General features: G+C 38.3%; 1 protein-coding gene across 2 annotated transcripts in view; it reads right to left on the bottom strand.

Annotated features, from left to right (window-relative positions):
* LOC126484020 (class E basic helix-loop-helix protein 23) overlaps positions 1-14,251 on the bottom strand; it is a 91,122-nt gene that overhangs the window by 42,770 nt on the left and 34,101 nt on the right. The window contains exons 1-2 of one of the 2 annotated variants that reach the window (XM_050107346.1): positions 2,092-2,861; positions 799-1,087 (exon numbers count right to left, since the gene is read on the bottom strand). In XM_050107346.1, the coding sequence (XP_049963303.1) occupies positions 799-1,087; positions 2,092-2,345 (543 nt within the window). In that variant the 5' untranslated portion in view covers positions 2,346-2,861. Of the gene's footprint in view, positions 1-798; positions 1,088-2,091; positions 2,862-14,251 lie in introns of those variants that run through there. The other variant, XM_050107345.1, reaches the window with a different exon arrangement.

Here is a 14,251-nt window from a genome sequence, read left to right on the forward strand (position 1 = left end):
ATGAGATGTGGTGCTATAAACACGAAATTACCATAAAAACATGAAGTGCAGAAATTCACATGGAGGATCAACACTTGGACAGCTTAAGAGACATTTAAGCCAGTGAGATGTGTAAGTTGAGCAATATGCCAAAGAAAGACTTTTCTCACATTTTCACATTGTACAAATTTCCTACACATTATAGTCACGTAGAGGGAGACTATGTTGAACACTTGAAGCATTAAAGTTACCATCTTAACTTTTCTCTATTTTTTATTAATCCAATCTGAAAACTTTTTAGACTTACAGGGTAGATCATAAATTATCGTATTATAAGCACAGTGCTGCCAGCAACATAGAATAACTAGGTACAGATCTTAGGCTATTAGGACTGAGGGCTTTTTTTAATTATAAATCTGAGAAGAACTTTTTTTGTGATATTTCTGGTCTCATCACAACCACTCATTTTATCATGGGAACAAGGGTTTTTAATTTATGGGGTAGGGTGCTTAATGAAACAGAACAAATTCTACTATCAAGAACAAAAAGAAATAACAAAAGTTATCTTGTTAATTTGTGTACACTAAAGCTATTGTTAGCATTGCTTATTGTTCTTCTACATGTGGAATGAATTCAAATCTGTGTGTAAACTGAATTGCTACGTGTCTGTTTGCAAGACATCATTTGACCATTCATAAAAAATTTTTTGGTTGACTATGAAAACAGTTTTATTATGTCTGCAAGTCATGAATTAAGGGTATGTACCACTAGGTATCTAAAGGCCTTATTTACAAGTCAATTAAACTTCTAATCACAGACCTGCATTAGTATATAGTTTTTAGCCAATAGTAGAGTGGCTATCTTGGACAGCTTCCGGACTGATGGTGAATGTGCATAGGGGATGACACTACGAAGTTCATCCAAGGCATCATTAAGATCATGCATCCGCCGTCGCTCACGTGCATTGATGTTCAGCCGCACCAGCTTTCCCTGGCGGGCTTTGGCTTTGTTGGCAGCCCCAGAGGAGACACCTACACCATTATTGGGGATCCCTGGAATGTTCCCACGTTGTTGCTGTTGATTTTGGTGTTGCTGATGGTGATGTGACCTACAAACATACAAATTTTAATGAAATAGTATATTATTAAATTATCTTTGTGTTTCTAAACAGTGAACACTAAAATAGCTTAAAACTATGGAAGTGAAGTTTTCATTCTAAAGAAAGTCTATACTTCGTGGAAACTTTTATTTCATTTATGAGCTCTTTGTAACAAGTTCACATGTTTCAAAGATAAAAATTAGTATGATATCCCACAGTTCAAATTTATATGTAAGATAAAATCACCAGATGTCAGTTCAGAGAAAATCAGCAGATGTCTCCTCAGGTTTAAATATTAACTGAAAACAGTATGATGCAAGAATATATGGCACTTACGCTGATTATATTCTAAGAACGTCTTTAAATAGTATAACAATGGAAATATTGGGGATAATCACTCATTGTATAGTTCTGGGACTGAATGGCAGACATGCCCATGAATGAGACTGAGCTCACTGCAAAGTTTTCAGGCCAAGTCCTCCATCAGAGTTAAAAGACCAATAGTCACAAATACTCAGACACACAAACAGACACTGAAGGGAGAAGAGAGTGATTTCTTAATATAGGATACTAGGATACTAGGTATCTCCTAGATGGAGATGTCATAACTCCTGCATTGATTTTTTAAAAATGCAACAGTACACTTTTTTAACAAAATTTGAAAGGTCTTGAAACGAAGAGTATAGTGATACAAACCTTGTTAATGTTAGCCTTCAAACTTTTTCAAAATATCAGGGAAATTGTAAGGCAAGGTGGCTGGAAGGAACTATTATGGTACAAACATCAACAAGAGGGGCACTCATGCTATAATCTGTCATTTTACCAAGCTTTTTGACTGCTATTTCCTTCCACAAAAGCTGCTCCCTAAAACATAAGGATGTACGTACATTTGAAAGAGTTTTCCTAAACCCCTTCCAATCCTCAAGAAATTAGTTATAACTCCATTTACAATAATCTTAGCTGAATCTGTATTTAAATTGTATGAAGTAAGGCCAAGAGGAAATATGTGTTACCTTAGTAGTGTAACTCTACCTTGTTGCTGACAGTAGCTGATGCTAGCTGCTGTGGCTTTTAGTTGTAGAACACCATCTGAGTCTTTTTGTGAAAGGATTAAATCCCAGATATAACAAGCACTGTAATGCTGTACCCATATTTTAAACAGCGTTTGAATGCCATTAAAAAGTATACCATTCCATTTAAAAAAAAAACCTACTTGTATAAATATTTCTGTTGCTAAGAAAATTACATAACCTGTGTGTACCATCATTTCTGAAAAACCTCATTTTGTTATCTGGCAATGGTCATGAAATAAAGGGTTGCTGCACCTGTTGCAACAACATGTGTTATTTCATATGTTGCACTGCCTTTCATGTTGCAGAATTTACCACCGGAGGAGCTGGAGTGGGTGGCAAAAAGACAAAAACCAAGAACAATGGAGGAAAAAAATCAAAATTTCATGAACAAAGCAAGGATTATTTGGAAAATTATTAGGTATTGAAGCAATAAGCTCAATAATGTACATGATATTCATTTCCATGATGACAATAGCTGCAAGAGAGATTGTGTGTAATAAAAATCATTGGCTGCTAAATTCAGTGAATTATTCCTAACAGTACTTGAAAACCCAGGAACAAGAAAGCACCTATCAAAGGCACATCTGCTAAACTTGCTTTGTCAAGCATGCATACTCCACCACAGCAGATGCCAAATCCTCTGTCAGAGAGATGACAAAAATCAAGTCACCACAAAATAGTAGCTCTCTGGCAGACAAGATATTAAGATCATCTGATGACTTGGTAGTGCCATTAGCAAGTTATCTATGAAAAACGACGAGTGAAGACTGTAAGTCTGAAATATGAAGTAGTAACACCAATTTATAAATGTGGAGCTAAGCAACTGATCTCTGATTATAAACCCATCTTCTTCCTCCCCTGTTCTCAAAAAGTGTCAATAAGGAAATTTACAGAAGAATACTGAACCATCTTTCTGAAAATAGTTTTCAACAATAACTCAGGTTGGCTACCATAAAGATTTCTATACTGAGAAAAACAATATACAGGGTGAATCATCTAAAACCTTCACCACAAATATTGTGGAAATTGGAAGTGCTATTGATGTACGGTTTTCACAGAATGAATTGGTAGCCAGGGGCTCATATTGTCAGCCAATCAACAGATAGCAATTATACTTAGAAAGTATTTTTTGTCCAGACATATACTTTTTTAAATGGAACTATGCCTATTGATTTAAAAAACTAAAAATTAGGCAAATTAAAATGTCAGTGGTGTTTGTCACAGGATTCTAGTACAATTCATTTTTGAGATATCATAGTTTGAAAAGTTTCCACAATGATACTTGTTTGTGCCATTCAACTGGCATAGCTGCTAAGTACGATGTTGTTATGTTTGCTTACAGTGTTCTTATGTATTCCTTGAGAGCACTGCAACTTGCCAGTCAGTTACGGTGTGGTAGTCCAACCAGTACTTCATGAGTGGACGATGGGATTTACCAATGCAGAGAAAGCTGACATGCTCATGGTGTATGGGGAATGTAGGAAGAATGCAGTTAATTTTTGTACAGTGTATGTGGCAAGATATCCCAGTACATGTCAGCCATCTTGGCAATTATTTATCAGCCTCTTAAACAAGTTATGTGAAAGCGATAGTGTAACACCTAGACAACATAACAGAAGGGAAAAAAGAAAAATGTCGTGTGACTAGGGCCTCCCGTCAGGTAGACCGTTTGCCGGGTGCAAGTCTTTCGATTTGATGCCATTTCAGTGACTTGCGTGTTGATGGGGATGAAATGAATAACAGAAGGAAACAAGTGACAACAGAAGAAGGAGGCAATGAATGTTCTTGCTGCTGTAGCAGTTGATCCAGATGTTATCTCCTGTGCAATCGCACAAGGAAGTGGCATGAGTCAGGCAAGTGTCCTGTGCATTCTCCATTGACAAAGGTTGCATCTCTGTCACATCTCTCTCTATCAAGAGCTGCATGCAAATGACTGTGAGAATCATGGTAACTTCTGTGTATTGGTTTTAAGACAGGCTACTTGAGATGTATCATGTATCTAGTTTAGCGATGAAGCCACATTTGTCAGTCATGAACAGGTAAACCATAGAAACATGCATTATTGGCCCATTAAGCTTCATCAAGTGGAATGTCAGTGTCCATGGAATGTAAATGTGTGGTGTGGGATAGTGAACCATCAACTCATAGGCCCATTTTTCATACACACAACACTGAACACACGTAAGTATCGCAGCCTCCTAACAGACCATCTTCTACAGTTACTAGAAGACATTTCTCTGCAGACTAAGAGGAACCTCTGGTACAAACATGATGGCTGTGCACCCCATAGTGCACAAAGTACTGCAGAATGTCTTCACAGATTGTTTCCAAATTGTTAGATTGGATGCAGAGGACCTGTAACTTGACTGGTACGTTCCCCAAATTTGACACCTGTAGACTTTTTTCTGTGGAGAAAGCTGAAAGACATTGTTTAGAAGGACATATATACTACACCCTATGATATTCAATGACATATTACTGCAGCCTGCTTGGACATGACCGCTGAAATGCTAGCACGTGTGCAACAATGGTTCCATACCAGAATGTTCAAATGTGTGTGAATTCCTAAGGGACCAAACTGCTCAGGTCATCGGGCCCTAGACTTACACACTACTTAAACTAACATATACTAAGAACAACACATGCACACCCATGCCTGAGGGAGGACTCGAACCTCCAGCGGGAGGGGCCGCATACCAGAATGGAAGCGTGTATTGCTGCTGCTGGTGGACAGTTTGAAAACAACCTGTAATGGTCAATTGATCCATAATTGGTCAGAATCCACACAACATTCTATGCACTTGTGGTTTTCTTTAGTGTAAGCTACCATGGGTATTGTACAAGTGTTGGTGTGACAATTTTTCAAAATAGTATATCTCCTAAATTACTTGCACTTGGCTCCTGCAACCAACACCTCTAACGTTCTAATTTACCCTACATTCAGTTTGTTAATGTCAATAGGTATTGTTCCATTTAAAAAGTGTATGTTTTCTAAAAAAATGCACTTCCTAAGTGTTATTACAATCTGTTGATTGGTTAACAATATGAGCCCCTGACTACCAATCCATTCTGTGAAAACCGCACATTAACAGCACTTTCCATTTCCGCACTATTTTTGGTGGAAGTTTTACAATCTCATGAAGTAAATTCTAGCAGAACTAAAATAAACTGTTGGCATTTTCTGAGGCCATACCAAGGCCTTTGATTGGGCAGGTATGGCTAAAATGGTATGGCTAATGTGGTATTCTTTTATTTTGTTTTTGAATATTTTTGGATTTTCAGTTTCCTGCAAAATGTCTCCTGGCAACCTGTTATAATATTTTGGAGCAGAGTATAAAATTCTTATCTTATTAATAGAAAACAGAGGGTCACATTAACAAATGACACAACATGAATAAGATTAAATTCAGAGTGGAGCATTGCAACATGACTTCGAAGGGGTGACAAACTGTTCTTGCATTGAACAGCAGATTGACATCATAGAGAGGGAAGCAGTTGTCAGCCTGAAGTTCAGGTACCGTAGAGCAAGAAGACATATTCCAAGTTCAAAACCACTTATTTAACATGCTGGCAAAGAGGAACATTCCAGCCAGCACTCCTGAAACCCAAAGTTGTCAAATCAGGGCTTCTGAAGAACCTTGTTAAACAAGAAAATTGGGACAAATGAAGTCTTTATCGCTCATTGGTTACACCCTGCCATTCCATTCTGCTGTGAGTTCTGGGATGAGAGTGCTTCTTTTGGAGAAATACTAACCAGCCAGCTCACATATATACACCCCTCTCCACCCCCTCCCCCAAGTCAGATTCTCATTTTCAGATGTTAATTGTATACAACAGTATCCATGTGCAGTCTGTGCCAGCTGATGACCATGAGATAAAGACCACTCGCAGTACAATATGACGCAACTATTCGCCATCCTCAGACTTTGCTGCCAGTAGCTACAGGCCCCCAGCTGAGCTGAAGTCTGCATGGTGTCAGATTGGTGCCTCTGCATCACTGGATCACATGCTGGGTGACTACCTTCTGTTGTCAGCCCCCTTTCTTGTGGACAGTGCATTCAAGCCTAGGCCAACTTGCTACTCAGCTACATGGTTGCTATCATCCAACCTGTAGGGGCCTCTGTTGGTGCAGATCACCACCTGGACAGACACACACCATCATATTCTGTCATGCTGGGCTCCAAAGTTTAAACACTGTCTATCTTGTTGTGTTGTTGCTGTGGCCATGGAGCAGCCAAGCTACAAGAAACTGCCATTGTCATCCCTCACTGATGGCACAGTGCTTCTGTCAAGCCTCTATGAATGTGCAGATGTCAGGAGCTGCAGCTTCCCATACATGTCACCTGACAGGTAGGCAAATCACTGATGCTGGCATGCTGCACACCTGTGGCCTCCTATGTCATGAGGTGAACTACCTTCTCTTCAGCTGTGGCTCCATCCTTGTAATTGACATGAATAAAAAACTATTATAAACAGGGATGTTTTGCTGGTGGTTCACCATATGATTCCAGTCACCACCATACCTGCAGCCAACATCCGGGCAGGGAATGGCACTCTATCCTGATTTGCCATAAGCTGATTAACTTTTTACTTCAGGGTCATGTCCCAACCCCTGCATTTTGGCATCAGAAGTGGCTACCAACCGTGGAGGAAAAATTGGGTTCTGAGAGCTCTACATTTGGATGTCAGAAGTATTTCGATGTCGACAGCTGCCATTCATTGTGAGAATTCTCCAGCTATGACATCACCTCAGCTCTGAGTTGCATCTTTGACAGTACTAATATGTTGACGGAACTTGTTATTTTTATTGCCTCTTATATTCCTGTGCTAAGACGTAGGAATATGGAGGTACAGTTTTGAAAGCAGAAGGATGTGCTGATTTGCCTCAGTTCAAGAGTAACACTAGAGAAGACTATTTATGGCCAGTGGGATGCAAGCAGTGTAATTCTCGGTCAGTACCTGTGACATGTAGTATGTGCTGCTGTTATGGGCTTGAGACACACCAATGTTCAGAGGTGAAATGGTTGCTCATTCATCATTTGAATTATTTCTATTCTTTTGTGTGTTCTTTGCTGTATCTTTTTTTTTATGGATAAAGTTTTCACTGATGGCATGTGTCTAATTGTATTCATATGTGCAGTGTGAAGAAAGATAGTGTTCTGAAAAGCATAAAAATGTGGGTTAGTTTAGAATGGGCAATGTATAACATGGTGAACAAGGAGTATGGCTCATCATTGTGAAGCTTGTAAAGTAGTAAGTATGAGCAGCCATTAAGGTGGAAAGATACCACAGGGGGCTACTCTGGACGAAATGTTACAAATTTTAGTGGCCCAAGTACCATGGTTACAAGCAGAAAGTGTAAGTATGTCTAGGAAAGTAAAGGCTGTGGGAGCAGACCAGGCAGCTATAAAAGAGAAAGTAAAAGTTGAGGAAAGGAACATAGTTTGCACAGTAGAATTACTCCAGAGTATGGGGAGAAAAAGCAGCAGGAGTGGGACAATTGGTTGGTTGAAAACAGGCACATGTATGGTTTAAGATGGCTCAGGGCCAATGCCTACTGCACAGTCTCTCTTAACTCAAGTGTCATTAAAATGTCAAGAAGTGTGTATGCCCTGACTAGTATCAATAATGCAGATAATAAGATTAAAACTATATGGGATGTTGTCAAATGGGAGACAGGACAGGTAGCTGCTGTAGAAGATACCACAACAATTCAACTAAATGACTAATGTTGTGACTGATAATTCACAAGTTGTGAGCACTTTTAACCATCACTTTCTAAATGTAGCAGCAAAAATGTGATTAAATAGTTCAGTTGAAGAAGCAAGGGAATATATTTAAAAAAGTTATTCTACAAAACTTTAAGCAACTACAAGTAGTGATAAAAATTCTAAAAAAACAAAAGCTCATATGATGTTGATGGAATTTCAAATGAATTATTAAAAGTTGTTCTAACTTAATAAGTAACGTCCTTAGTGACAGGGTCAGTAATAGAACGTTTTTGCACACAAACAAGTTATCATTTGGCATCCCACCCTCCTTCCCTATTTTCCCTTGTACACTTTCACTCATGTCAGTTTCCACCACCAATTGTGATATGCACTGTATACAAATCTTGCATTTCAGCACTGCTGATGCTCCTCTCAATTGGATGCCCCAAATGGCTGTTACTAATTGTGATACATCCTGTACAGAAATCTTACAGTAACAGCACCTCTGGCACACCTCTTGGCTTGGCACCCCAAGCAGTGGCTTGTGTCACATGTGCCTTAAAACAGCCCTGCTTAGTGATATACACAATGAATCACTGGCATAGGGACATTTTTCACACTGGTTAAAATATGCAATTGTTAAATCTCTTCATAAGAAAGGTGGCAAGAAAGACTTAAATAATTGTCATTCAATCTCCTTATTTACATACTTTTCCAAAATCTTCAGAAAAGTAATGTACACAAGAGAAGTTGCACATTCAGGTTGAAACAATTTACTTAGAATATCACACTTCGATTCTAGAAGGTTTGCTCATCTGAGAATGCTATTTATACATTCACTCATCAAAAATTACACGCATTATATAATAAAATATCAACATTTGGAATTTTTTTGGTATCTTTCCAAGGGATCTAATTGGTTAGATCATGTTACACTCCTATAAAAACTCAAGTTTTATGGAATTGATGGATGTATGCACAGGTGGTTTTGAATCATACTTAACAAACGGAAAGCAAAATGTTGTGCTTAATAATTCAAATGAAGTTGGAAGTGTAAAAATGTTTAGTGTGATGGGAGAAACTACAAAGGGAGTTCCTTAGAATTCAGTTTTAAGTCCACTCCTATTTCTTATATAATGTGTAGGGAAACAATGTAACCAAAAGTGTAGGGCAGAAAGGCAGCATCAAATGAAGGGATTTGAGTGTAGGAACTAGAGGTCACAGCTGTATATTTACGGCACTACATGCATCAACATCAGTTTCAGCTTTGTGACAGTCTTCAAGTCAGAAACTTGTTTGTTTGCCAGATGTAAACAAACTGCACTCTACACACTGTCGCCAGGTGGAACTGATGTACAATGCAGAACACTGGTTTTAAGTACCCTTTCAACATACTCATTTCATACAGTGGACCAAGTAGAGTAAGTGTTGTGAAGCAGGAATACGAAATATGGTTTCACATGGAATAGCTAAGTGACATGCACTAAGCATATAGCACTGCTTATAGCAATGCAATGGCGGCTCATAGGATTTACCGGGAATGTTATCCACATCACAGAGTGACTCAGAATCATAATTTTTTGTCAGTTGACAGATGTATGAGAGAGATCTTTGTGGGCTAATAAGTATGATACAGGCAGGAGATGGACTATTTGTACAACTGAGTTTGACAAAGATGTGTTACATTGCATACAGCAAGACCAAATGGCAAGAACCAGATGAATCGCTCATGAACTTGACATGGACTATCGTCATGTATGGCATGTCTTTCATGAGACTGGTCTACATCCTTTCCAGTGACAAAAGGTACAAGCCGTAGGTCCAGGTGACTTCCCTAGGTGTCTGGAATTTGTTGATTTGTCCCTACAATGAGTAGCACGACAGTCACATATGATGTTTACTGACAAGGCCTGCTTCACCCATGAAGGCATTTACAATTCACAACAGCCACATCTGAGCACTGCAGAATCCTTATGCAACATATATCCTTGGTCACCAAGAGCAATTAACTGTAAACATGCATGTGGGAATTGCGGATGACTTGCTCATTAGCTCCCACATGCTACCTCAAAGACTGAATGCTCACACACATTTACAGTCTGCCTCTTTGAGAAAAATGGTACTGTGTAGTACAGCCTTTAAACACAAAGATGTACATAAAATGACATGGACATCTCCAGATGGAAATACTTTTAAGCAAACTGATCATTCCTTAATACATAAAAGACATACATCCAACATAACTGGTGTTAGAAGCTATAGGGTCACTAATGTTCTCTCTGATCATTGCCTTGTTATAACAGCAATAAGAAGCTGAATATCTAATGCAAGGAAGATCTCTTTCAAGAAAATTTCATGTTCATAAGCTCAAGGAGTTCAAGATCATTCAAATATTTTCTGACCTTCTCAAGGAGAACATGGCATACATTCCTGACAGTGAGAGAATTGAGAAAATATGGAAGAACCTAGAAGACACTCTTACAAAATCTGCTGATGAGGGTATAGAAGAATAGATCAAGCCATACGCAATGGCTGGTCTGATGAAAACTAGACACAATTAACAGCAATTAAAAATGAGATCTACAGGAGAATGCAAATGGTAAACCAAACCTGAAGATATGTAGAAGATTATAGAACTGCAAGAAGAGAAGAAAAGAGGTTACTCAAAAACAGAAAGAGAGAGAATGACAGGAAAGAACTGAAAGAAATGCAACAGCTATAAAGGATGACTGAGGTGAGAGCTTTTTATCAAAAGTCATATAAGAGCTGATAGGATTTCCAGTCTAGGACAAATTTATGTAGCAATTTAGGTGTGCAGTGAAGAAGAAATATTTATATAGCACTTCAGGTGTGTAGTGATGAAGAAATATATGAAAGATGAGCTCATCGTTTTGATGAACAGCTGAATGAGGGTTTAGCTGAGAACCAAGGAACCTTGGAACCTTACCCTGTGTAAATACAAGGAACTCAGAAACAGAGAAACCAGCACAAACTGCTGAGAAAGTGGAGGCTGCCATCAGCAAGATACAGATAGTAAGACCCCAGGAATGGACCTAATACAAGCAGAACTCCTAAAAAATGCTGTAAAGGAATTTTTTAAACTTTTCCATGAGCTTGTAATTAAAATTTAGATAGATGAAAGTATTGCTGATAAATGGAACAAGAGTATCATATTCACAAGTCATAAGAAAGGCCACACCATGGAGTGTTCTAACAATAGGGAATTTGCTATTACCTATTGCATATAAAATATTCTCGAGCATTCTCTTTTGTAGGCTTGCACCCAATGTTGAAAATAATGTTAGTGACTGTCAAGGAAGATCTACTGTTGATCAGGTTTCACGATATGGCTGATACTAGAAAAGTGTAAAGAATTTGGGACAGATACACATCAACTCTTTATAGACTTCAGATTAGCCTATGGCAGTATTGACAGAAAGGAGCTGTATATAACAATGGAAGAGCGAGAGATTTCTAATAAATTTATTTCCTTAGTAAAAAGCAGCTATGGAAAACACTTGGTGGACTCAGATTTAAATACATAATATGTTACAAAGTCCTGTGATCACAAAAAATGGAGCAAAGCAAAGAGGTACATTACCCTAGTTTCTATTTAATATAGCTTAAAAATGTTGCAACAGATGCAGGCATCAGTACAAGACAGAGTGTTCTCTATAAATCCAATCAGGTGGTGGCATATGCAACTGATATTGATATAATTGTACGAATGCATAGGACAGTGAAAGAAGACTTAACAAGCCTACTGGGATGATAAATCTACAGGCACATGAAGTGAAAACTAAGTATAAGGCCGTAACTAAGAAAGATTATCATAATGAACATCATTCGTAAAACTGGTTCATGTAAGTTTAATGTTGTGTGTGGTAAACTATAAAAATGATATCAGCTGCAAAATCCAAAAATTAATATTGTCCATTGACAAGCACTACCATGCCCTCATAAATAAATAAAAAAAAAATAAAGTTATAATGTATTAAGCTTTATTGTTAGTGAGGCCAGTGGTAACGTACAGTGCTCAAGTATGGACATTAACAGAATTTGATGAAAAGCAACTTCATATATCTGAAAGAAAGATATTGAGAAAAATTCATGGGCTAGTGGAAGAAAATGATTTCTGGAGTAGAAGATTCAGTTGTGAATTATATAAGGTATATAATGATACAGACATTTTCAGCTATGTTAAGATTAAAAGGCTGGAATGGACAGGGTATGTACTAGGAGCTAATGACAGATTGATTAAAAAGATACTCAACCCAGAGCCTGAAGGAAATGGGAGAGTTGATAGACCAAAGCTAAGGTGGGAGGAATGTGTCAGAGATGAGATAAGTAAAACTGGGATTCACAATTGGAAGTATTTGGCACTGAATAGGAAAGAATGCAATAATCTTCTACAGAAGGCCAAGGTTCACAAATGGTTGTCATGCCAATGATTATGATAATGATGATGGTGGTGGTGGTGGTGATGGTGGTGGTGATGGTGGTTGTGATGATGATGCTGCGTATGAACTAGACCACATGCTCATTTTCATTTTGTAGCTTTTAGAGTTGTGACATTAGAAGACCTAAAAGACTGTATACCAGGTCAGTAGGAAGGCAGTGGGGTTTCAGAACCAAAAAAATGTGCATACCGACCATTCATTGGAATGTGGCAGATGGAGGTCTAGAATGTGAAAATGGGGGCCATGTCCCCTCACATCCTCTTCCCTTGTCTATACTGCTTTTATGTTTCCTATATTTAATTTCATGTCACACAAAAGAGAAAGTTATTAGCTAATAAGCATAAAGAGTACAAATTTTCTGAAGAGTTCTTACTTTCCCGGTCCCAAATAATCCCACACACCATTAATTGTGAGTTCTTTTAAAAGGGGTTGGATGTCAAACTGGCCAAATGGGTGCAGAAGAGGCACCACAGAATATTTTAATTCCCACTGTCCTGAATATAGGTTTGATGGCTTCCCCTACAAAATATGCATGTCTGAATTGTGAAATACAGTGTCGTGCGATAGAAGAATGCTGTGTGAAGAGGCGTGCCACTGCACTTTGGCACACTTAAGACCAAATAACATGACTTACTTTCCTCGAACATATATTTCTTATAGGCCTATATCAAACTCTTCAGAAAAATATACGCTACAAAATGAACACATTTTTGAAAAATCGATGTTTTTAAAATGTTTGACATCCTATCTCAAGCACTTGAGGGGGAAGGGCGGGACGCCACTATCAAGTTTTTGTCCTGGTTTGGAAACATCGTAGATGCCAGACTGCTTAAGGGTAGGCCCTACTCACCCATAAAAGTCTCACGGAGGAGTCTGGGAATTAATTAAATTAACATACTTTAATGGACTTGTGAAAATTATCAGTATTGAGGTAGGAGTTTATAATAAATAAATGAAGGAAAATCCACCACAAAAATTCCCTCTTATCACTTTGAAACTGCAGATCACATGTGCGTTTCTTTGTCTCTGTGTACAAATTGGAAAAAAAATCACTGGTTGGACTGCACACGTTTTACGTTCGTCACCAGAAGAATAATGTGTGGTGGCGTAGGTATGGCATGAAAGGAGGGAAGAGGAGGGAGTGTCAGAATACTGCCTCTTCTCACATTAAGTTTATCACACTGTCTTCACATTCTTTAAATGTTGGATTTTTGTTACTATGGGGCAGAACGAAAGTTTGTCCATTGCTGTAGCACCAAGCCAGATCAGTCATGCCGGCAACTGTTGGGCATTGTGGGCCAGTGTGGGTGTATGTCATTGTCCAATGGACCGCATGTGGCTTGTGCTTACATAGCCATGAGACTAAACTGCTCACAGAAAGATTTGCATCACCTGCTTATTGATAAAAAAAATTATTCAGATAGTTAAAGGAGATGAAACTTCATTTTGATGACGGACTGGAACTTGATAGTAGGAAAAGGAAGAGAAGGAAAAATAGTAGGTGAATATGGACTGGGGGAAAGGAATGAAAGAGGAAGCTGTCCGGTAGAATTTTGCACGGAGCATAACATTTAATCATCGCTAACACTTGATTTAAGAACCATAAAAGGCTGTGTATGTAGAAGAGACCTGGAGGTAGTGGAAGGTTTCATATTAATTATTTAATGGTTAGAAAGAGATTTAGGAACCATATTTTAAGTTGTAAGACATTTGCTGGGGCAGATGTGGACTCTGACCCCAATTTATTGGTTATGAACTATAGATTAAAACTGAAGAAATTACAAAAAGGTAGGAAATTAAGGAGATGGGATCTGGATAATTTGAAAGGACCAGAGATTGCTCATAGTTTTAGAGGGGATTAAAACTGAAAAAATTGAAAAAAGGTAGGAAATTAAGGAGATGGGACCTGGATAATTTGAAAGGAACAGA

Source organism: Schistocerca serialis, chromosome 6, assembly GCF_023864345.2.
Source record: "Schistocerca serialis cubense isolate TAMUIC-IGC-003099 chromosome 6, iqSchSeri2.2, whole genome shotgun sequence".
NCBI lineage: Eukaryota > Metazoa > Arthropoda > Insecta > Orthoptera > Acrididae > Schistocerca > Schistocerca serialis.